At 43.8% G+C, this 23,798-nt stretch overlaps 1 protein-coding gene across 2 annotated transcripts in view; it reads left to right on the top strand.

The window, feature by feature from the left end:
- cntn4 (contactin 4) overlaps positions 1-23,798 on the top strand; it is a 106,886-nt gene that overhangs the window by 26,057 nt on the left and 57,031 nt on the right. For both annotated transcript variants that reach the window (XM_037490454.2, XM_037490453.2), the window contains exons 3-4: positions 11,455-11,584; positions 17,376-17,551. In XM_037490454.2, the coding sequence (XP_037346351.1) occupies positions 11,455-11,584; positions 17,376-17,551 (306 nt within the window). The remainder of the gene's footprint in view (positions 1-11,454; positions 11,585-17,375; positions 17,552-23,798) is intronic.

The following is a 23,798-nucleotide window of genomic DNA, read 5'->3' as shown; positions in this document are numbered from 1 at the left end:
TAGCCACACTCATTACGGGGCCATAAGTGGCTCCGGCAGATTTTTCTGGTTCGAATGGGACAAACAGACAGACCTAATTATGACATTTCATCAAAAAAAATAGTGTTCTGGCAATTTTGTTGTTGTTGCCCTTGCACGTGGCGTGGCGTGGCGCTCCGTTTGGCCCTGACCGGACGCTACGAAGCAGGCCGGACGCAGGGTCAGATGGACTATACAACCGGAGGCCCCCCGAGTCCCGTTTCTGTTGTGCTCCAATAGGGATGATGCCGAAAGATCTGACAGTGTGGGTCCGCAATGGGAAGCAGCTTCCTGTTTGTGTTGGTGAAGGGTTATTATGAGGAGGGGGGTGGTGGCCATCATCGCCTGTCCTCCATGACGTGCGGCACCATCCACCCAGTACATTAAGTTATAAATGGCAGCAGATGGCACTTTTATCGAAGCATATCGAAGCGCCAGTTTGCTGACTGTTTTTTTGAGTTTGCTTTGTGCTGAAATAACGCAATCCAAGTGGAATTTATGTCTTTTCTGGGAAGGTCTCCAATTAATAGCCAGCCCCGACTCAACGTCAGAACAAGAAAGTGCTTTTAATTTATGGTTTTGGCATGTCCCTTCCTGGTGGATCTAAAGGTGCCTCGAAATCTCAAAACCTGGTCTGTGGTCAAAAAGTCTGTTGCTTGTGGTAAGGAAGGATTTTAACTCAGTGAAAGTATTTGAGTGGCAGCCATGATAAGAGCTGGTCCAAATATCTAGGACAGGTGCTTCAATGCTTTCTTATCTTCTTCTGCATATTGTAGACTGAACTGTTCTTTAAGAGAGATAAAGCAGATACGGCTACTATCTTCAGTCTGGCCTTAACTCAATGTTGAGGCCATACGTAGCGTGTCCTAGAAAGTCAATTTAAACCACAATTTTGCCTGCAATTGAAGAGCCCTTAAAAAAACACATGCAGAAAACACTATTTGACATGAACGCAAAGCCTTGAAATTAAACTGGGATTACTTCTCTTAATGGGGAATCATCTTTTAGAGAAAGACGTTCCAAACCACGAGACTCAAGTGGAGGACCGTGGCCTCTTCCGAGTCGGCCAATAGAGAATCAGCTTCACTTTGCCAGCTAGTTGCATGCCAGTGTGCCTTGTTTCCAACATTGTAATCCCTCCTTGGTAAATGCATTAGTAACTGTGTCCTCACACTGAAGGATACATGCATGCATGACTTGGTTGGGCTGCTACAAAAAAAGCGATGGTTGAAGATGGTTCTTGCAGCAGTAATATATAATATCCACCCACAGGTACACACATACAATCCAATACACTGATTTAAGGAAAATAAATGTTGTATTTGGGGGATTTCCATTCACGAGATGATAAAATCATAATGCTGTTATGAAACAACCACAAAATACAGCCACATACAATTGCATTTTTTCCCTCTTTCCCCAGCTGGTGATATAGCCCCAAAGTACAACTCAGCTGCACACGTTTGGTTGCCTCCTGAGTAAGTGAGGCTGACTCAGTGTAAAGTCACAGGGTGGCAGCCACTGTACACAGTCCTCTCAGTGTGATAAAACCATTTGCTGTTACAACTGACCCACGTCTTACATCCCTGAGAGTATTTAAACACTAATTGTGATTCCCTTTCAATGGTGCTTTAAAAAAAGTTGAAACCTCCAAAGCATTTTTAAGATGGTAATCAATCACAGGAAATACTTGTAGTGTGGTAATAATGCCATGAAGATTTTGCAAAAAAAGCATCAACAATCAGTCGTAATGTAATCGCAACATCAGTGAAAGCTGAAAAAATGTTTAGTGTGATGGATTAAACGTCTTTCATCAGATTCCACGTATTAGGGTAAAAAATGAATGGAAACAACAACAAAAATGAAATACTAATATATTTCATTCTGGTAATCTTCCGGTTAAACACACTGTATGAAAAGGTCTCGCCTGGTGCTAAACCAAGTCACCCAAACTCTGCTCCAGGTGAATATATTGTCTCTAAAAGACTCTGCCTTTGATTAACCAAAGGACGTGTAGCATCTCACAGAAGAACAACGAGGCTCATAATGTGTCCCCGCGATCCTGCCCACTGCCGCGTGAAGGTCGCTCCTTCGGGTGACGTTCACGTCGGACGGCCTCTCATGTCGAGGTCTCTTCCGGGAGCGCCGCCCTGATCTCTTTACAGTGACAGGATGAACATTGACCTCTGTCCTTCCACTGTGCGAGCAGCCGGCGGCGGGCCTGACGGCTCCAGGCCAGCAGAGCCGTGCTGCCGGGCCCTTTGGGCTCCCGGGCCTGCGTCTCCAAACTGGCCCAGCTGTCCCCACTTCATTATGCGCTCATTAGGTGGGTGTGATGCACCTCTCCGCCCTGCTGCTGAAGAAGGCAGCATATTCCAAATCAAGATGGGTCCCAGTGACATCGCCTGAGAGCTCCACCCGCCAATCCGAGCAATTTGATTTGATTCACTGGTCTGAGAGGTTGAGTTTTTAAAAAACAAAATGTGGTGAATAGCTGAATGGCTGAATGGCCTTTGTCCAAGCAACTCATGCAGAAGCCCCTCAATAATCCGTCCGTTCGTGGAAAGCCTTCAATGCCGATCTTCTTTCAATCAAGAAATAATCCCCAGTTTAGACAAAAGTGATGCTGGATCCACGCTAAGCTCTTTAGAGGAGGCGGTGGTAGTTGTAATGTATCTCATTTTGTATGTGGGCAAAAAATGTCCTCATTTAGGAAATGAATGACATTTGTGCCTCTTCCTACTCAGGCCTTGATGTAGGGGCCTGCTCTGCCTCACTGCCAACCCCAGGGTGCCGTCTATATTCACGCTATCTATGCCAGAACCGCTCCTCTCAGGTTGGCGAGTGGACCGTGCGTACGCTCATTCCTTGAAAGCCCGCCAAAGAGGAATTTCGGTGTGATGTGTGCCGCACCCGACTCCCGCATCATGCCCGGCACATCGCGGAAAAAATCCAGCGGCTCTAAAGCTTTAATTAGAGCGCTGCTTGATGACGATATTAGCGAGGAGCTCAACTGCAGCCGCTGCAATTGAAGAACATGTCTGTCTCACCACCAAGGTGGCGTCTCTAGGTGCGCTCACCTGCTTTTCCTCAGGAGGAGCAATTATGTCGAGATGAAGCAACATAAGGGCCTCCCCAGACGGCCTTCCGAGCCGAGCCCCTCGGCTAATTGGCGGCGTTAGGGATCGGGAGCGGGTTGAGGAGAAAGCCTTCGCTTCTGCTCTCTCTGCGCTGCCCGGACCTCTTTGTTTGGGCTTCGTTTTGCTTTGTCAACTCGTGCCTTTTGATACGCATATCAAAACATGTTTTATTCATGGCGCTTTTGGAGCGGAATCAGTGAGAAACCACCCCGCTGTGTTTGTTTGAGGGGGCCGGGTTCGCCATTTCAGACCGGAATTCTGGCTTTTGTGTCTGCGTCTGTCACACCGAGGCTGTGGCATAACAAACCAAGACTGCCCACCTCACACACCTTCCTTTTACCTGGTTGTTGTTGTTTTTTTTGGGGGGGGGGGCTGCTAATTGAGAGGTCGAGCTACTGGCTAGCCACATCCCAAAGGACGCAAGCACAATATATGTTTTACCAGAGCTCCTGCCACATTAGACTCATTATAATTCTAAAGATGTGGATTTTGATTAAGGGTTCCTTTCATTACGATCATGCCGGTGCTTTATTAAATCTCAGGACGTTGCCGTAGAGACCATATCTGTTGAATCAGTGTAAGCGTGAGGCTGTTACGGCCCATTATGTAAGGCAATTCAAAGTTTGCCTGATTACCAGATAGACCACACGCTGCTATCAGATTGAACACATACTTCTGTTCCATACAGGCTTTGGCCTCTGATGGGATTCTGCAGGTCGGGTAACTGCACGCGTACATATGACGCTTCAGTATTAATAATAATCCCCCATCAGGGATCTCAAATCAATATCTGATCAGGGGTCAAATACAGCCAATGGTCAAAGATGAGTTAGGATTATGACTCTTGAGCTGGGAGGAAAAAAGCAAGTTTATACTGACAGTCAGGCCTGGTTTTCTTTCTGGTTGATTAGGAAACACTGGGGTCACTGTAGCAAAAGTGAGGCCAGTTTAATGCTACCAACACTAATTTATAACTGGGACATGATTCATTCTTCTGTGTTCTAAAAGGATGTTGCACAGCACACATGTTGCAGCGGCTGGTTCCGGCGTCATTTTCCCGTGGCGTACCACCTAGTCTTAGAGGACTGGTTGAGGCGGCGAGGTCTCTTCTTTGTGGTTTAATGGCAGCTGCTGCTGACTGGATGCTGTGCAGGTGTTACATCATACCCGCTAAGGCTTGTACACTCATTTGTCACTTCTCTGGGGGATTCTGTCACCCTAGCGAGGTCTCGACGACACGTCTGTCTGAGCGGAAAAACCAACCGAGCATCAGCCCAATTATTCTGTTCAGATGCAATCGTAGTTCCAGTCTGTGAGATGATTCACTGCCGTCTCAATGAACCTCTTCACGTACCGGCCCAGTGTTTGCCCATAACGTTGATTGGCTCGCTGTTTACAATGCAGACTGTGCTGTTAGGCCTTTACAAATGGCCACATTAGAGTAGCATGCCGCACAATACATTTACAGCGTGCCTAATAGTATCGGCAGAGGAGCAGTGGTGGTGGGCAAAACAAACAAAAGAAAAGTCTGTATGGAAGCAGTTGTTTGGTATTATGTATTATGTCCCAGAGCACAAACTGCTTCCAGGGATTACACAAGAAAGCATGACTCATTTAATTTATCTTCCCCCAGAAATAACACGACGCATTGGTCTTTCTTTTTGTGCTGGTGTAATGAAAGTACGTATTTCCTTAGATTTAAAAAAGAAATTGTACAAATGAAAGCGTTGCGTTCTTTTGCGTAGGTCAAACCACTTGTCCATTGTTGCCATAGCGAACAATAAAAACACACTCGGTCAGCGACATCACATTTCACACATGACGGACTCTCGCGCCGATGTCCGTTTTTGCTCTTTGTTTTGATTTCCATTGTGGCCCCAATAGCCGGGGGAACCTTTGCAAACAGGTCAGGCTGGAAGCACAAAGACGCTTCAAGGCGGCCAAATGAGAAGCGTTTTTCAGCCCGTTAATCTTCTCCTTTATGGCCAGCTTAAGCGAGCGCAGTCTGTCCAGAAATATCTCCCTTCCAGCTCTCAGAAGATCGATGCCGATAGCATCTGAATAGCTGTGTGATCGTAGCATTGTTGGATGACATTAAAAACCTGCCAGCCCTCAGTGGATTAGTTTCAAAGACCCAGTGCACACAGGGCTGCAGCAGCCGAGTGATGGAGTGGAGCTCGGGGAGCGCAGAGGTGCTTGTTTTTGCAGGATATTTATTTGTGCCACAGATTTGTATCCACAGGAGCGACGCATTTTAATCAAGCAGCGTAAACTAATCGGTTGCATTCTTTTGTAACTTCTCTGAAAACACGAACCAGCGCATTGCAAAATGAGCAAGGAAAGAGCAGGAATCAGTACCGCCCGACTTTATCGGACACAAAATCCCAATAGGAACCACATCTTAATAGCAAAACCGCGATGACTAATTCAAAATGGGAACTATTATCGCAGAACCAAATCTGAAATACTCGAGACGAGGGGTAATAATTGATATATATATATGTAGTACACACATTTGAAACAAAGGAATACAATTCGAACATCTTTAATATTAATTAAATTAATTTAAATTGTAAATGAAAACATGAATGAAATGGAAATGAATGCATTAGAAGCCCTTAAGAAGATGAAATGAACAGAATGGAAGACAGGGTCCTGTGAAGCACCACACTGGACCTTACAGATGTGTTACATCTCACAGAGTCAATGAAAATATCTCTTGTTGTCTCAGCTGTTTGATATTTGACTCAAGAGGTTCGGCTCCCCTTTAAATGGATTCTTACAGCCTATTTAATTTAACTACTTATGCGATACTCTTTCTAAAGCTCCTCTGTTTTCACTAAATTGCTTCTTCTGCTTTTGTGTTCACAGTTGATCAATTCTGAAGAATGCTCCACAATTATACAATTTATCTTGAAACGAGTTCTTGTCATTTCTTCCTGTTCCATCGGTTTTGGGTGCACCCTGATCACCTGATTCATTTACAGCCTGAGGTCTTGCATATTATTCTGTCTAAGCACTTCAGAGTGAGTGTGTGTGCTTACTGAACATTTATTTCCATAAACCGTGGCTCCGGCAGACATTTAATGATACCTGATATTGACAGTGAAAGGTTTCAGAAGGCAAAAACGGTTCAGAATATTAAAGGAAAAAACCCATGAAAGGGCTCATCTTCAGATGAATAGCAGCCCATAAATGTTTAAAGCATCAAAACAAATACAGACGTCAACTATAATACATTCAGATGAGCGAAATAATCTAAGCCAGGACAAAAAAGATCAAGGACACTTTTCCTCCATCTTTACATATTTTTCATCCCATTTTAGGTTTGTAAATCTTTAACTGTCGCTATAAAGTGCTGAGGGTATCCTCTGTGGCACCAAGCTGGTGCGTTGGGCTGACATGTTTCTCCCACAGAGCCCCATGTAGATGAGAAACAGCCTGTCGCAGGGCCTACTGGGAGGCCTGGTTAAGGTACCTGAGTGGGTTCGGGTTTTAATGGTGACCTACTTCAGCTCTGTGCACAAGGACTCGCTAAATAGCCTCCTCTGAAGTGTTCTTCCTCGCCTCTTATTACAGTTTATAGCTCCCCAAATGTAATCAGACAAGGTACAAACAGCCATTTTAAGTAAACAATGTATTATTGTCACTGAGAATACAATAATACATTGTTTACCTGTCGACGTGGAGCACGAGCCTCTGCGTACGCAGGCGCAGACGCAGACGCAGACGCAGGTCTCATGAATGCAGCCGACAACAAGAGCAAAAGAGAGGAGCACAATGCTGCTGGAGTAAGATGAATCAGCCTCATAACGGAGGCTGCTCATATATACTAACCCTATATCTATATACTATCTATCAAAGACAGTGCATTCGCTAGTGTTTATTTCATTTGGCATATGGTCTCAATAAACAGCTGTGGAGATGGTTCCACAGATATTTACACTCACAGAAGATAAGTGTGATGATTTATGAGTGATGAATGTATTATTCTTCGTTGAATATAAAGTTGAACAATGTAGAATTTCTGTCCCTCCATCAAGTGACACATTCTTTATTCTGACAGGTGTGGATTAATGGCTCCATTGTAGTCTGATGGGGACATTTATTTCAGAGCTGCTGGTGTTTTTTTTGTCATTGTTATTTTTGGCACCTCCGGAGCCAATTCTACCTTCTTTTGTGTAAGAGATTTAGTATAATAAAGAAGAACATGATTCCCTGCTGTCACCGGGCAAAGATTATTCTCCTTACTGATGGCAGACGCACAATAAAGTCAGTTAAGTGCATTTCAGTAGGAGAGTCCTTGCCTTCTGTCACAATTGGACTCGCAAAACAGCTTCTGAAGGCGCCTGTGTTGTGGGGCAGTCTCTATTATCTTTTGCTAAAAACGGGGCGCCGTCACGTATCGGCAATGAACACACGGTGGTCTTTTTCCCGCCCCATAACTCACGAGGTCGCGGCCGCCACGTCGGTCCTGTTTTGTATGAGCGACACGCAAAAGTTGTCTGACAGATTTGTTCTGTCCTTGAATGAGCTCAGTAATTACCGCTGGATGATCGCGAAGCAACTAACACATGGCGGAAATAATTAGAGACGGGAAAAGATGAGGCAGACGGTTGATCCTCTTTTGGAGGGGTGTTGGTTCATGGCTGAGGGGCAGCTCTACGACGTGTCGACTGAGGTTCTTTCGTCGTTGTTATTACTAGGAGCTTTTCATTCAGCATGAGACCAGCGTCCGGATTTATGCAGATTGCATGTTTGTCAGCGCTGATACATTTAAATTCAGTGTTTCGCTTTGCATGAAAAAGGAATATCTTACCCGAAAACTTGAATTTGCATGATGTTTGAAGGCTTCTGCTGAGATTGGAAGCTCACTCTGATGCTGTGGGGCGAGCAGGGAGACATTCTCCTGAATTAGATTGCCTATTGAGCAGTTCTTTGAATTATGCATCACTTTAATTCACCTATCGTTCTATACACCCCTGGTGGAGCTGTCACCACCTTCACAACACAATGTGGAAGTTTGGAAGGTTTTGCACATCTGTCCAACACCAATGTTTAGTTTCCTGACTGCGTGAAGAGGAAAAGTGAATTTAAATAACAACAGTGCCTTTGGTAGGAGTCCTTTCATTAGATGTGTAGAGAGCTTAGTTTGTCACTAGGACACGGTGCTACGCAAAGGGTCATCAAAGTCATCGAGGCCTTGTTCAGAGGTCACAGATTTTTATACTGATTTAAGAGGACAGCTGTAGATAAATCCTGCTCTAGTTTACTAAGAGAAGAGGAAAAGAAAGAAGTACTTGATACCATTCGTACTACATTCTACAGACTTTGGCATTTTGAAATATAGTAAAATAGTAATCTTTTTATTATATAGTGTGTTTGATTTTGCAGCATCTACATTCCAACTGAAAACTTGCAGAACGTAGGGAAACTGTCGAAGCAATATGACCATTGACCCGATCGACAGCCTGTCCCTTCTGGACTGTGGTAGATACATGGCTCTGTGTGGAGGGATAAAAACACAATAATGCTAAAATATACTCACAATCATTGTCCATTTCTTTGATAGGAAACTATTACCGCATTGCATTTCTACAACAAATGCAACCCACCGTGTCCTTTAATTGAATACATATATTAAACATGTTAAAAGCAATTCAAATGTATAATAATAACAATCAATAAAATGATGAGGTTTCATTTAGTTAGTTAGTTAATTCAATTCAATTCAATTCATTTTATTTTGTATAGCCCAAAATCGCAAATTACAAATTTGCCTCAGAGGGCTTTACAGTCTGTACACATGCAACATCCTCTGTCCCGAAACCCTCACATCGGCACAGGAAAAACTCCCCAAAATATGAAAAAAACCCTTCAATGGGGAAAAAAAGGGAAGAAACCTTAGGGAGAACGTCAGAGGAGGGATCCCTCTCCCGGGATGGACAGACTGCAATGGATGTCATGTGTACAGAATCAACAATGTAAAAGATGTACAATACATTCAATTTCTCTAACTGAAATGATACAAGTAATTGCAAGTAGCAGAAGAGGTGTACGGCAGGACCACTGCAGGGACAACCTCCATCAGATCGAACCACCATCCACAGAGGCTTCTGTGGGGAGGGAGAGCAGAAAGATGTTGGTTTTTGATGACAGTAATATGAATCATATTTAGAGTAATGATGATGGCAGCAGCAGGTGTCAGCAGAGCCATGAGCCAGGAGTCAGAACCGGGGTCCGCATGAAACTATGATCCACGGAGACCTGCTAGGCGAGAAAGCACAAAAAACTCCCGGAAAGAAGCTTAATTAGTGATGTACATTAATAAAGCATGGATGATTGTGGGAGGAGAGAGTGAGAGTGAGAGAGGGGCTCGGTGTGTCCTAAGAAGTCCCCCGGCAGACTAAACCTAGAGCAGCTTAACTAAGGGCTGGTCCAGGCTAACCTGAGCCAGCCCTAACTATAAGCAATATCAAAGAGGAACGTTTTAAGCTTTATCTTAAATGAACTGACCGAGTCTGCCCCCCGGACTGAAAGTGGAAGCTGGTTCCACAAAAGAGGAGCTTGATAACTGAAGGCTCTGGCCCCCATCCTACTTTTTAAAACTCTAGGAACCACAAGTAGCCCAGCATCTATGGAGCGTAGATGCCTTGTAGGACAATACGGTGTAACAAGCTCTTTAAGATAAGACGGTGCCTCACCAGCAAGTGCCTTGTAGGTGAGGAGAAGTACCTTAAATTCTATTCTTGATTTAACAGGAAGCCAGTGCAGAGAAGTTAATACAGGAGTTATATGATCCCATTTCTTAGTTCTTGTTAATACACGTGCTGCAGCATTCTGAATCAGTTGGAGAGGTTTAAGCGATTTACAAGAGCAGCCTGATAACAAAGAATTACAGTAATCCAGTCTAGAAGTAACAAATGCATGAACTAGTTTTTCTGCATCACTTTGAGACAGGAAGTTCCTGATTTTTGATATATTCCGTAGATGAAAAAAGGCAGTCCTTGAAGTCTTCTTTATATGAGAGTTGAAGGACATATCCTGGTCGAAGAGAACTCCAAGATTTCTGACGGTGCTGTTGGATACCAGAGCAATTCCATCCATAGAGACTGTATCACGTGACAGCTGACTTCGAAGGCGCTCTGGGCCTATCATGATAACTTCCGTTTTAGTTAGTTAGTTTAGTTAGTCTCTGCTTATGGATTTCTTTACTGTTTAAATGATGTTGAATGTAACCTGCATGTTATAGATGATATGTGAGATTTTAACGTTTTACTGAAAGTAAGATTTGTCTGTAAATATCCCACTTGTTAATTTGAATCTTTTTAGCGTCTCCTATATGAGCCTTTAGCACTGGCTGTGACTTAAGGTGCGTGAGACGTTTTACTGCTGCAGTCTGCATTTAGGGTTTTTCATTGGGAAAATGATTTTGCTTCACAAAATGTTTTAGTATCAGAAACGTTTTGGCCACTGATTTTATTTTCTGCAAAATTTTCCAAATTGAATGGAAAGATTTTCAGTTAGTAATGTTAGTTACTGATAGGCAGGTGCCACTGTGTATGGTGGGTCCTGTCATTAGTGTATGAATGGGTGAGTAATGTTATGTAGTGTTAAAGAGCTTTAAATGGTCAGAAGACTAGAAAAGCGCTGTACTTTACCATTTCTGTTTTTTTAAGAGAAAGAACAATGCAAACTCACCATTGGCCGAAGCTGGTTCATAAAATTTATTATAATAAATATAAGATGTACAAGCGACAGTTAAATATTAAGAATATGATCATTTTCAAAACAGTGAGGTTCAGTTTAAAGGAGACATTCGCCCCAGATTTCTACAGGTCAACGTATTTTAGTGTCCATTCTTTCTTCTTTTTCTTCGTCTTCTTTTTTCAAATTTTCGATTGATTTGTAAAATCCACGATTGACGAAGTAGAACAATGATTAGAGCAAAGAAATCTGTTGCAAACACGCAAACAAATGAGCAACACAAAAGCACTTCAGCGGGTGTTGATGAGGCCATTTTCCCGGATCCTTGTTCAACCACAATCAGGCCGTAGATCCTATTAGGGGCTAAATAGCTGCTGAAGATGCATCCTGCTTCGGATCGCTCTTCTCTGACGGGCGGTTCAAATTGACGAGTCCGCCGTGCTCGCGGTTTTCGACCCCCCCCCCCCCCCCCCCCCCCCTCTCCCAAATACTTCCGTCCACTAATTGGCTTTATTCTCTTTTGTCTCTCCCTCCAAATGGGCCGCTTTCTAAATGTGCGGTTGTCTTTCCCCCCCCCCGTGTCCCGCAGAGAGCGGCCTCCTGCAGAGCCCCGTCTTCACTAAGCAGCCCGGCAGCATCGTGTACCCCGTGGAGACGGTGGAGAACCGGGAGGTGGTGTTCAGCTGTGAAGCCCAGGGAAGCCCGCCGCCCGTCTACCGGTGAGTGTGTGCCCCCCCTCCCTCCCCGTGTCTTAGACGCCAGCGGACGTCATTTTTTATCTCGGCAAACAGTCCCTGCCGGGTGTCTCCATCTCGTCCCTTTGCAGGTGGGAAAGTCAGAGTGCGAATAAGAGCACAAACACGGGTTGGACGTCTGAAATGGTAATTACGTAAGGTGGAATCTTCATGTTATTTCCCCCCCGAATCACGGCTGATTAATCACTGAAACCCACGCAACACCGGTGGAAGAAGTCTTTTGATTCTATTTCCAGGTAGAAAGTAAACTCTGCTTTTGAAATGGGATTTTAATTAAAAGTGGAAGTGGAAAAGTAAGTGGTTTGCCACGACTAAAGTATTTCTTAAATAGTGTAGCTGTTCAATGCAAAGAAGATAAAAGCTACTTAAAGTGATTGCTTCAGAACAACTGGGAGGTAATTGTTCTATCATTTATCATGTTGTTGTTGATAAATCATTTTCCAAAACTGACAATAAATTGGTCCTCTTTTCCTCTTTTCTTTGTTTACTGGGCCTATTCTTTTTTTTCTCCTTGCCACATAGCTCCATTGTTGGCCAAAAACTGCACTGGGGAACACACTCCTTTTGTTGTGATGAAGATTTAATTTGTTTTTAGTCAATGTGACATAACCGTGCCGCTGCCTCCTAAATGTGTTTATTCATCCACTGCTCGAAATAGTCCCCCAACAATTAAGCTTGAGTGACATTTACTGAACAACACGGTGCCCGGATGTCTGAGGATTTATTTTTGTTAAATGCAACTTTAGATTAATGAATGAAAGTAATTACTCGGGGACCTAATTGCGATTGCAGGTGGAACACATCGAATGGCGCACTAATCTGTAGTTTTCTTTTGGATTTGTTGTTGAAAATCAAACTTATCCTTCAGTCTTTACATTCACAGGTTTATCTTTGGTCTATTGACGGTATGCATACTGCTCTCTGGGCAATTATACATAAATATATATAGTGTAACTATAATAAAATCTTCCCTTTTCTTCCAATTATTTAAAAGATGTGATGACTATATTAAAGAAATGCAGGTATTGGGTTTAGCACACTATTCACCCACAGATACGTGTTTACATCCTCCAAAGCATAACGGGGGCGTTAGAGCCTCAGCGTGGCCATCATGGCGCGAGAAAGTAGAAACAGGCACCCAGTAGATGTTTGCGGTGAAGATTAAATGAAAAATGAGATTTATTAGATCTGTATATTTTACTTTACTTAGCGGATTGCAACAAATTGAGTATGGGTTGAAAACCATGATGAGTCCAAAATGTGGTTAATGTACTGTAACCACTTTGTGTTGTGTAGATAAAGCACATGGAGATACAGGCCTAAAGAAACATTGCGTTTTAATTGTTAAAACCATTGCATTTATATATATTAAATACTCTTTTGTGGATTTAGCCTCGTTAAACTGATATTTCTACATTTTGGTTTTGGTTTGATCTTTCAAGAGTAGAAATGCAATCTTTCGTGGGCCAAAGGGTTTTCAGAGAGCTCCACATTAGGAGCGTTTCATCTGTGTAATTCTTGACAGTAGAATGAGAATAAAAGGTAATCACAGAATCTTGCCTTCGCGGCTCTCTCGTGTGATTCAAACTAAAGCGATGAACTACACAACGATCACACACTATTCCGCACATCTCCGTGACAGTTTAATCCATACACGACACTTCTGTTCTAAAGCGGGAAACCAAAGAGCTTCTAATCTTGCAGAGCCCGGGCCAGCCAGCGGATCGGACTTTGAGGTGGAGTTTGGAGCTGGTGGATGTGCTTCAGCGCAGCGTACTCTGAGCGCTAATGGAGCGGAGGACGTGTCCACATCGGGGACGGCCACTGTGTCCTCACATCTAGTTTCTGGGATTCGTCCCCTGATGCTGCAACAAAGGACTGTTGCAGACAGAAACTGGTTCAGCCTTGCAGATCAGGATAATGGGAATGTGTTACAGGAATTCTTTTTTTCTGGGGAATCTTCCCCTCAGCCCCCGGCTGGCAATGAGTCCCGAGATCGCCTGTGAAGCTTTAGCGTTTCTGCTGCAGCTGTTTCTCCGCCGCGCTCTTTATTCTCCCGCCTCACATGGACCATTAGTCTACTGAAAGTGTTTGTGTTTGTGTTGTGTTGCACTGCAGCTCCTCTGGCCGGCGAACAGTTTAAATCAATCGTGAATCGCTGGGGTGAGTATTGCAAAGGATTGGTGCTTTTAATACGTTGGGTCGGAGCCAGCTTAGAGGATGACCTAATCAGCTGTTTCCCACCGAAGGTCGCCCTGCGTTCCCTTCAACGTGTCGCCTGCTGTTAAGAACGCTCTAAAGCAGGCTGAACGTTTAGCAGTCGTCCAACCAGAGCTGGACACACGGAGACTCTCAAAGGTGCTGCACCTCCGATATCTGAGACTACTAAATAAAAGCACACAACAGCACATTTGTTTTATAAAAATGAAAAAAAGCTGATTTAGTCTTTCTTTAATTTATTATGTATATGTATTTTGATGTTGTCGCATACTTTGCAGCAAAAGGGGGATGTTTTACGGATGTACAGTAAATACACAATGGTGAAAAACACAATGTGTCTCAACTGGAAACGCTTAAAAAAACCCATTTAGTCTTGCAAACAGACAGCATAATCAAGCCCACATAAAATAACTAAATGAATGCATGCAATCCGATAAATTATACAGCAATTTACGCACAAACATACAATTGTGGATGAACCACACTGGCCAAAAAAGTACTGGACAGGTCCAGTTTTTCACTCTGAAAAGTCAGTGCATCGGACAAGCTGTGCTCCCAGTGCGAAAAGCATCTTGTCCCTCAGTGTTTAGGTCCATCCAGGTGGAGTCAGAGGACTCCACGTGTTACACTTCACAAAACCCGCAGGCAGATCCTGGAAAACTTTTATTTCTGTTTACTGGAGTTTACAGCAAACAAGGACTTACTGTCAAGCTCCGAAAGTGGAGAAAGCAAACACTAATCCTCCTGGAGGCTTTGACTGTTGTGCCAGCACAGAAAATGGTTTGGTGCCTGGACTGTGGAAAGTGGATTAACATATTTGACACTTTATTTACATTATTTGTTTAGCTTACCTGTTATGTGTGGATGTGTTGCTGGGCCTGGTGAGGATAGGGATGGCTCTCTTTGACTTTGGTTGGCCAATAGTTTTACAGATTAACTGCCTATTTTGTCAAGACACCCATCAAATAGTCTGATTGTGGTGCTGCTGCGGGTGTGGACTTCTATGTCCTGGATCTATTTTCCCTTAATCCTCTGCCTTATAGAAGCTAGAAGCCTTCATTGATTCCATTTTGCAGAGCTAACTTTGTTACTTTACTTCTGGAACCTTTGTTAGTGGAAGTGACCCTGTCGCTTAGCAACCCGAGTCAACACATGTGTCTTATGGCTTTTTGTTTCTTTGTTTCTCAGATGCGGGGTGATAATGAAAAGTGAAAAATTAGCAGTGTTGTGTGGTTATAATGCCAAGGCTCTGAGCTACCTGTTCTCTTACTGTGACTAAGTGAAGAGGAGGAGAGCGACTGCATCAAAGCACCAGCCTTAAGAAAAGGAACAGACCGCCAAACATCCACAGCCTCGTGGGACAGATGGTGGGGTATTATGGCTCTGTTGTTACATGATTGCATAAAGCATGTGCCCAACAAATGCAACTGCTGCTGTGGCCCGCTTGCCAGCATAAATCATTGTAAGTGGAATTAATAAATAATCTAGTTGATACGTGTTGTAATCTGCTGCTCCGCTGTAGACGTGACGATCGGCGGATTTACAGTTCCACCCCGAACCAGTTTCAATTTACACCCACTTAGAATGTGCTCCAGCTTCACACAAATTAGAGAACCTGTCACTCAGTGGCTTTAAAGATCTCATCTAATTGGCTTAGAGCAACAAGAGCCGTCAAAGGGCATTCAATTTGTCAAAACAGAACATTGGCACTTCCTGGTGGGCAATTATCTTTCACTTCCACTACATTTAACCACCAACACATTACACCTGAACTTTTTCAATGTGGAAATGTGATCAGCCACTCAGAAACATCAAAACATTGGCCAGGCTTAATTAGCTGTCTGCTTTTATTTTTTTAGAAAAAGTGCTAATGAAGCAGCCAATCACGAGCTATCGGAGAACATTTCATATTCGAGCTGTCACCCTTTGAAACCGCTTCAATGTGGACACAGTATCGAGTCTCTCAGAGTAATTAGGAGTGGAGAAGTTGCTGCACTTTTCTTTTATTTCACGTGACCTTTCCGACGAGCAGAAGAAGCCCCCATCTGAGGCAATCCAGTCTCACAGAAAAACGTGTAATAGTTCCGTTTACATTTAACATTTACATTTAGATTTAGATTTAACATTTAGATTTAACATTTATACATAACATATAAGATTTACATTTAACATTTATACATAACATAAGATTTACATTTAACAATAAACATTTAACATTTATATGTAACGTTTATATATAACATAAGATTTACATTTAACATTTACATTTAGATATAACATTTACATTGAAATTAAATATTTATACTATTTTGTGTTACTGCCAAACATTGTATTTGGAAAAGTTGTGCAGGATTTTACAACGTGCAACATTTTACAAACGGCACCCCATAGTAAAGCCCCTGTAAGTAGTTATTTTTTTTGTGTGCCATACAAATATTAAAATAAATATACTGATATATATTCGGGCCCCTCTCTACTCTATGAAGTAATTAGGCTCTGGATAGAGGGCAGGAGGAGACCACTATGCTACTCGCACACAAAATTGTGGAATGCACGGCCCACAAGTTCCTTCATGTAATCAGCTCACACTTGTGTAGTGCATGATGATCCTGCACCGCATCACGTTTCATTCCAATATGTCTACCCTTTAGAGTGTTTTATTCTCAAGATATAATAAAGATAGCAAATACTGCGATGGTAACAGTACGGTTGTTATGCCTCAGGCCGCGCTGTCACACCAGGGACAGTTAGACAGCCGTGGACCTACTTCTGTCTTTGGCACAAAGGGGTTTCACATAAGCGTCTTTTACAATACGTAACAATACGCGGAAATCATTCGAAGGCAATAATTTTTTTTTTTAAAAGCAGAAGTACGTGTCCTTGAATAAATAATTAACCGGCAGATCACCTCGGGTCATTATCGAATCTGCATTGTCCATTTTCCAATAAGGCATAAAATGCTGCTTTCCTACTTGTTTATCCGTGCAGAGCTTTTAATAGCTGCAGTAGTTGTACGTCAATGACAACAAATAACAAGTTATGGCATTAAGTTCTGAAATGACTGATTTTCCTCCCACCTGCGTTTTCTCCCTCATGAGATGCGTCTGAAGAATTGAAGAACCTGTCGCCGCCTTAAGTGAATTACACCCTTCGTTGATCGCACCTAACGGCGGTGATTATCGCGCCGACCGGTCTGGAATGCACAAGCGCTCAGGCAAGGTTTACAGGCATTTGTTTTAATTGTGGCCCCGCAATGATTAAGCTGCATTTTCATGCGCTTCGACTGGCGCTCGGCAAGATGGATGGCCCACAATGCTATCTGTTTCCTCAGGGAGTCGCGGTCCTCGGTTCACCGCCGCTCGGATCAACACAAAGCCGGGGCGCGACATTTCTCGGCCCGCTGCAGTTTGCGTTCCTCTTCCTGTGGTCCTGAGATGCTTCCATCGGCGCCCCGCCCCTTTCCACGCTGAGCAAAAGTGGAAAGTTGTGCACTTAAATTCCATTATGTGAATTCCATGCGTTCATTTGTTCGCAGGTGGAAGCTGAACGGCACAGAAATCAGCCCCAGATCTGGATCTCACTACAGCCTGTCCGGAGGCAACCTCCGAATCAGTCATCTGAACAAGGACCAAGATGCGGGAACATATCAGTGCCTCGCCTCCAACTCCTTCGGGACCATCGTCAGCCGGGAGGCCAGTCTGACCTTTGCATGTGAGTTGGTTTTACGTCTCTCTGGGGAAACTTTTTTTGGCTTCTGAGGTTCCACTGAAAAGAAATGAAAGGCACTGAGGGTTCTAATTCAGGACGTGAGAAACGTGGAAACAGGTCTGGGGGAACCCGTTTTACTTTAAACCTACAGAGCAGTCCAAGTGAAGCGGGACGCTCATTGCTACGGGTAAATAATGAGGTTACATCGCCCAAAGAGTCTGATGCTACATATTTCATTTCAGGCTTGAAGAGGCTTCTTAGTTAAACTGGCGGTGGACTATAACACAATGTAGGTTATTTAAACAGAACGAAAGGACGCAGTCTAAAGTGCCACGTCCGCCCCATCAGTTTTGGGGATGAATGTGGTCTAACTGACGGCCGGCGGGAGGAGGTCAATAAGGGCCCTGCTGTATGTGCCAGTTATCGGACCGGTCTAAATAATGACATTAACCGCCAGCGAGTGACTGCGTCTCAGATCAGAGTCGGTGGGTTTAGGCCACTCGTTCGGTCCCCCGGATCAGTTGGAAGTCAATCTGGTGGATTTCCACTACGATGGGATGACAGTTCCATCAATTGGTGGCATTTCTGACCTTACCAGCCTTCAGCGTGCTCACAGAGTGTGAGCAATCATGCATGACTGAGTGTCATCTCTCTCCTTTATTAATCCCGGTATTGCTTAATTAACTCTGTGGCGTGATTGAACGGTGGAGGTTTAAGTGAATAATTTAAAGGGCAACTGGAATTATTGTCGACTGCCATGTAGTTCTTGTGGGAAATAAAGCAGAATTAAGTCAACAAGTTTTCTCTTCCTACTTGGAGTGGTGCTAAGGTTTCTGTTTGTGTAAACGCAGACTCGGATCAGTCAAACCCCCCCCCTTTAATTCAGCCCCCGCTCCGCTTTCCCTCCGGTCAAGGCTTGGCCCTTTTGGTTGTAATTAGTTCTACACGTAATTTGACTGCTGATCCTGCCAAGAGGGAGAGGGGCCACGCACAGTGAATTCACCATGGGGCTGAAAGCACATCTTCTGTAGCTGAAAAGGTCGAAGGTCGAGAGATTTAACCGTTTTTAATTTTGTCCTGAGATTGCATGCCTTCTTTAATAATGAATATTCTGTTGTGTGCAGGGTGACCTTTATAGATCAGATCTACCATTATATGGCAGCTGGTTTTAAGCACTGGGGTCCAAACAAAGGTTTTTGTTGGTGTTTTATTATCAAAAATAATTTCTCCGCATTATTAAACCATACACTATGTACACATTATCTACCTATTGCCAGAATACCAGAAATAAGGGTCCTGAAGAAGAAAAAAAAGAATTTACAAAAAGAAACATGCAGGAGAAGATTGTGACTCTGCAGCTTGCAAACAAGAAGAGAACAAAAACACATTTAGAAAGAAGAGATTAGACCTTTGTCATAGAACATGACAATGAATTTTTCACCAGTAAACCATGCAGTAATAACCCATCCATTCAGTAATAAATTAGTATGTTTGAATACATAAAGTATCCACTATGCTTTCCTACTAAAAGAAGCTTGTGTCTCCTGTTCTCACACAGCGCACAATGTTTCTTTGTGTATCTGGTGCAAGACAAAGCTTGTGAAAACCGCCCTGTGCCTCTGAGCTCTAAACGCTGAATTCTATATTTTACCTTATTTTACTAGACTCATTCTTAGCCTTTTCGCTATTGGTTTAACTCTATTTCTTTAAATAGGATAGAAAGCGTTTTTTTCATTTGTCTTCGATGCCCACGGCTCTGTCCTGCATCGCCACTTCGTCCATCCTTTCCTTCCACTCTTGTCCCATACATTGATCCAATATCTCTTTTATTCTTGCCATTCCATTTTTACATCCTACTTTCTTAAGTTTTCCCCTTACATTTTCTAAATCAAACATGCCGTTGGTTCCACACTGCCTACACACGTGAAGCCTGCCCTCAAAAGGTGACAACTTGTAGTCGGCCTCCCACCCCTGACAGAAGCCAGGCTTGAGAGGAAAGGTCATTTCAGCACCTTTCCTTAAACGTCAGGTCCGAGGCTCCAGCGCTCCGCTGTAGGAACCTGACGGGCCCCCCAAACAAAGGTAGCGAGGCTATGAGGAGTGCAACCGCCACGCTCCCATTGTTAAAGCACACAATGTGTTTGTTACAGGGGGTCAAGTGTCTTACAAACAGGAGAAAAATCCTTTTCATAAAGGTTGTTTGGTGTCACAGCAGCGCGATAGAGGACAGAATGCGTCTCATGGCAGCAGCAGGATTCTTTTCCTGCACACTGCAGTATGAGTTTGTCTTCAATTTGAACCCCTGGTACGGAACAGATGTGTAAATGGTAAGCTGCATGCTATCACGTTAGCATCAGCCGCGTAAGGCCGTGATGAGTCCGATGATGTCGTCCACTCACCAGCTGCTCACAGAGCTTTCACCTTCAGCTCAGGAGTTCTCCAACGGTGGCGTTTGCTGCTCAGCGTTCGGGACGAATGGCATTGAGCGACGTGTCAATGGGGCACTTTGCAGGTTACCGGGATGCCAGCCTGCACGTCAGCACGATGCACCTCAACTCCTTCCTTCTTAGCCGGTGGCATGTCTTCTGCTGTGCTGTCCCTGCTGGACGTGGTGGACAAAACTGAAGGTTTCACTCACATCCTTAATGATAATAATCATCCTTTGACTTCATTGATCAACCAAGCAAATTAAAGAGAAGTGTTTTAAAAATTAACCTCCAATTGGGGACTGACTGTAATTCAATGATAATTTCTGCAAAAGTCTTTTTGAAGATTAAGAACCTTTTTTAGGAGATTTAGAAGCGTTTATCAAGGCTTGCGTTATTCTAGATATCTACCTATGAAAGGGGAATGCACCCAGAGAACAAAATACTGAGGCAATCTACCTAATCATAAGCAAGTTCATTTGTGCATTTATTTGAATTTGAGTCCTGGATGTATAGGTCTGTCAGTAAATAGGTGTTTTTGAGCCCCAAGTGGAATAATGCTATAATTAAACAAAAATAGAAGGATATTGAAATTAGAAGTGGGTGATGAATTAATGATGATGATGGAATCCTGCGGAGCTCCTGTTTTCCTCGCTCAGTGAACATGCTTTGCCTTCTGATTCAGCCTCTTAGCTTGGAGGCTGAGGGATTCTTGCCTCTTCTATAATTAAGCAGTTATCCGTGGAGTCTTAATCTTGTTCCTGGTGAGTAATCTTTCTAAAAGGCATTATTGGGGATGTCACCAGATACGCTGCTACTGCAAAACACCTGCACCGTGGGTCTTAACTTCAATTATGCCCGCACGGCTACATTCTAATTAAAAAAACCTTGTCATATGGTAACACTAATCCAGGCGCTTTACATTGCTTTGACATTCACAGACAAGTGTAAAACCCCCAGGCAGAACGTATTGCTGTAGTTGTGCATGTGGTATCTTCTACGGAGGAGTCCTCCTGCAGGTTCACACACGGATCCAAGGTCCTTCTTTGCAATTGGCGGGACTCCAACCCAGCATTTTTTGTCACAAACTTTTTGATGGATGATGCTCCTCCCCGCGAGGGGTATGTGGCTGACCTCCACCCCCCTCCTAAGGCAAGGATAACTGATGGGCAGCGGGCGCTCCCTCCTGCTCAATACTCGCTGCCCTTGATTAGTACGTCTATCGATTCTATATGAGCGATTATGTAAAAGACGTGCGGCCATAATTCATGGTGATCAGCCGGCTGCGTGTTCAATAAGCTGAATAACAGAGTGTGGGTGGGGTGGGGGGGGGCGTTTGTAATGTGGTGAGAAGCTGTTGAAGTTTCGAGAAGGGAGAAGGGCCATCGCTCAAGGAAAAAACCAACACCCCGTTGCGTGGGAGTTCATAATGACTTATTATGCATAGACCTATACATGTATATACTGTATATCCATATATCCACGTATAAAGTGTGTCAGTGGCAGTGCTTTGCTAAGTACATAGGGGTGTGACTTCCTGATGCCATCGGAGGGGGCTTTAAAGCCTTGAGGGGAAAAATGAACACTTCATTTAAATGCAAATAAATCCTCCAGACTCCGCTCCGCTGGTGTGATAATGTGGAGTGTATTGACTTAGTTAATGAGGTGTAAATAGCTAATGGGAATACTCTGGCTATAACTTTATTTCATTTTTTAATCTGCAGCACTCCATCATGATATCACTGTTGAGGATGCCAGCACAACGCTTGGTGTGCTAGTCGTTCGTTGTGCGTTTTTGGCCGAGTTCCGTATTTCCAGTAATGAAACCGATCGGGGAGAAAAGAATTGTGGTTGCTTGTAAAATAAGTTCCAAAGAACATTTTCCCTCAGCAGTTTTGGCCGTTCTCCGACATCGTCGCTGTTTTTTTCCCCCCTGTGGCCAATTATTATACAAGCCCTGCTCCTCGATGGAAGCAGCACAAGCGTGGCTGGTAGAGGTGACTCGAACTTTACAACACAGTTAAAATAAGCCATGAACAAGAACAGCACGCATGTTTGATTTCTCTGATAATGAAACGCAAACAATGGAATCTTTGTATCCAAGTTGCCACAAGGGTTGCCGACGTTGGTAAAGGCAGCTCGGTGTGCCATATGTATACGTAGTTATCTACAGCCTCAGGAGCCTGCAGGACAAAGTCCCCTCTAAATCTCTGCCAAGTCAATCATGGCTTGGTGGCTGCAGCGTTTAAGGTTTGACTGAACAATTTATTATGGGCAAAGTTTTAAGTGACACATGTAGATTAAAAGGCTTTTGATGACTTGTCACCATTTGATAGTTAGTTTGCCTTCCTCTTTTGACCAAGGCGTTTGCCGCTTTAAAAAACGGCCTCTGGGAGTTTTGGCGATTGTTGAGAGAAAACAGGCTTTTGCATTCTAGTGGGTTTTGGGTGTTTAATCAGTTTTGCCTTCTGCTCTTAGATGGTGCAACAACAGCCGTCCGCGTTCTTCTGTTATGCATCCAAATCACGTAGAGATCCATCAGGGGGCGACTCTCCTGTCTGCAAAAAGAAGTGGGATCCTATAGAACTAAGAAGATGACTCTACTCGTCACTTGATTTATTCCCTGCGTAAACATTGTAAACCCTTTGTGAAGGTAAAAGGATGTTCTCCTTACTCTGTATATTGTTTGATTGTTGTTTGAGTTGGTAGGATGGATCAGTGCTGCTCAACTATGGATTTTCCTCTCCATAGAAGCCCTGTGAATAACTTGTTTGTTCTGGGTTTGTGTTTTCTTATGTGCAAACCCCCGGCCTGTCTCCATTTCCTCTCCGAGGGATGAACAAAGTATTTCGAATTAAAGGGAATAATTGGCTTTGTGTTGCTTCTGAAATGCATTGTGTTATACTGACAGGTGTTGCAAATATTTTGTCCAACCCCATTCAGTGAAGCTGAAGCACTGCACCGTTCAATGGCGCCTTAAGCACCCTCTCCACTTTGAATGGAAGCATCTGTAGAACACGTTGGATCAATAGCCTTCAAATATTTACATTTGATTCTATTCTATAACAAGGTTCAAAAATGGAATAATCCACTTGAAGAAAAGGAGCCTCGTGAAGGATTGGCAGGTTGTGCTGGATCTCGCGGTCGCGCTTGGACGCGCTGGTGGAAGTGTGATAAGTGGGCTGGCATTTCATCAGCCTAATGGGGATCATTGTTTGCAATGCCCCGCCCACGTTGGCAATAATTAACGCTAATTGATGTAGATGGGGGAATCGCACTCGCGCTCTTTGGGGTTATCAATCATCGTTTTAGGCGGCCTCACTTTCACAAAAATGACACGGTGGAGTTTAGAGTAAGCTGGAAAAAAGAAAACAACATTTTGGAGTGAGAATCCAAAAAGGACATCTGTCCGCCTCCGTCTCTTTTCATGGGACAAACTGAATGGATGCGTTATTGGAGACGTCCCTGGAGGCAAAACTGTGTGCTTTCATGCTTCCTTTTGAACTCTGAGAGCAAACACGTGCACAGCTGTGTGCACTCGGAGAAGCGCGGCGGAGCCCCCCCACGACGCCCAAACCCTCTCAAATGATGCTTTTTGTCCCCTTTCCTTCGGCCCCTTGTTGCTTTTGCTCTCTTTCTTCATATATTGCTTTGCTGTTGAGTGTGGGTGGGTGATGTGGGGGGGGGATTGTTGGACATAAGCAGCGTTGCGGCATGCGTCTGAGGGACAATCATTGGCTTTGGTGGAGCAGACGTCCCCCACTTCACAAATCACAAGTGCTTTGATCTCATCCCAAAATAAGGCCCAAAATACTCTCTGGTTG

This window comes from Pungitius pungitius, chromosome 8 (assembly GCF_949316345.1).
Source record: "Pungitius pungitius chromosome 8, fPunPun2.1, whole genome shotgun sequence".
Classification (NCBI taxonomy): Eukaryota; Metazoa; Chordata; class Actinopteri; order Perciformes; family Gasterosteidae; genus Pungitius; species Pungitius pungitius.
The sequence above is the reverse complement of the archived record's forward strand: the minus strand, read 5'-3'. Positions and strand labels throughout refer to the sequence as shown.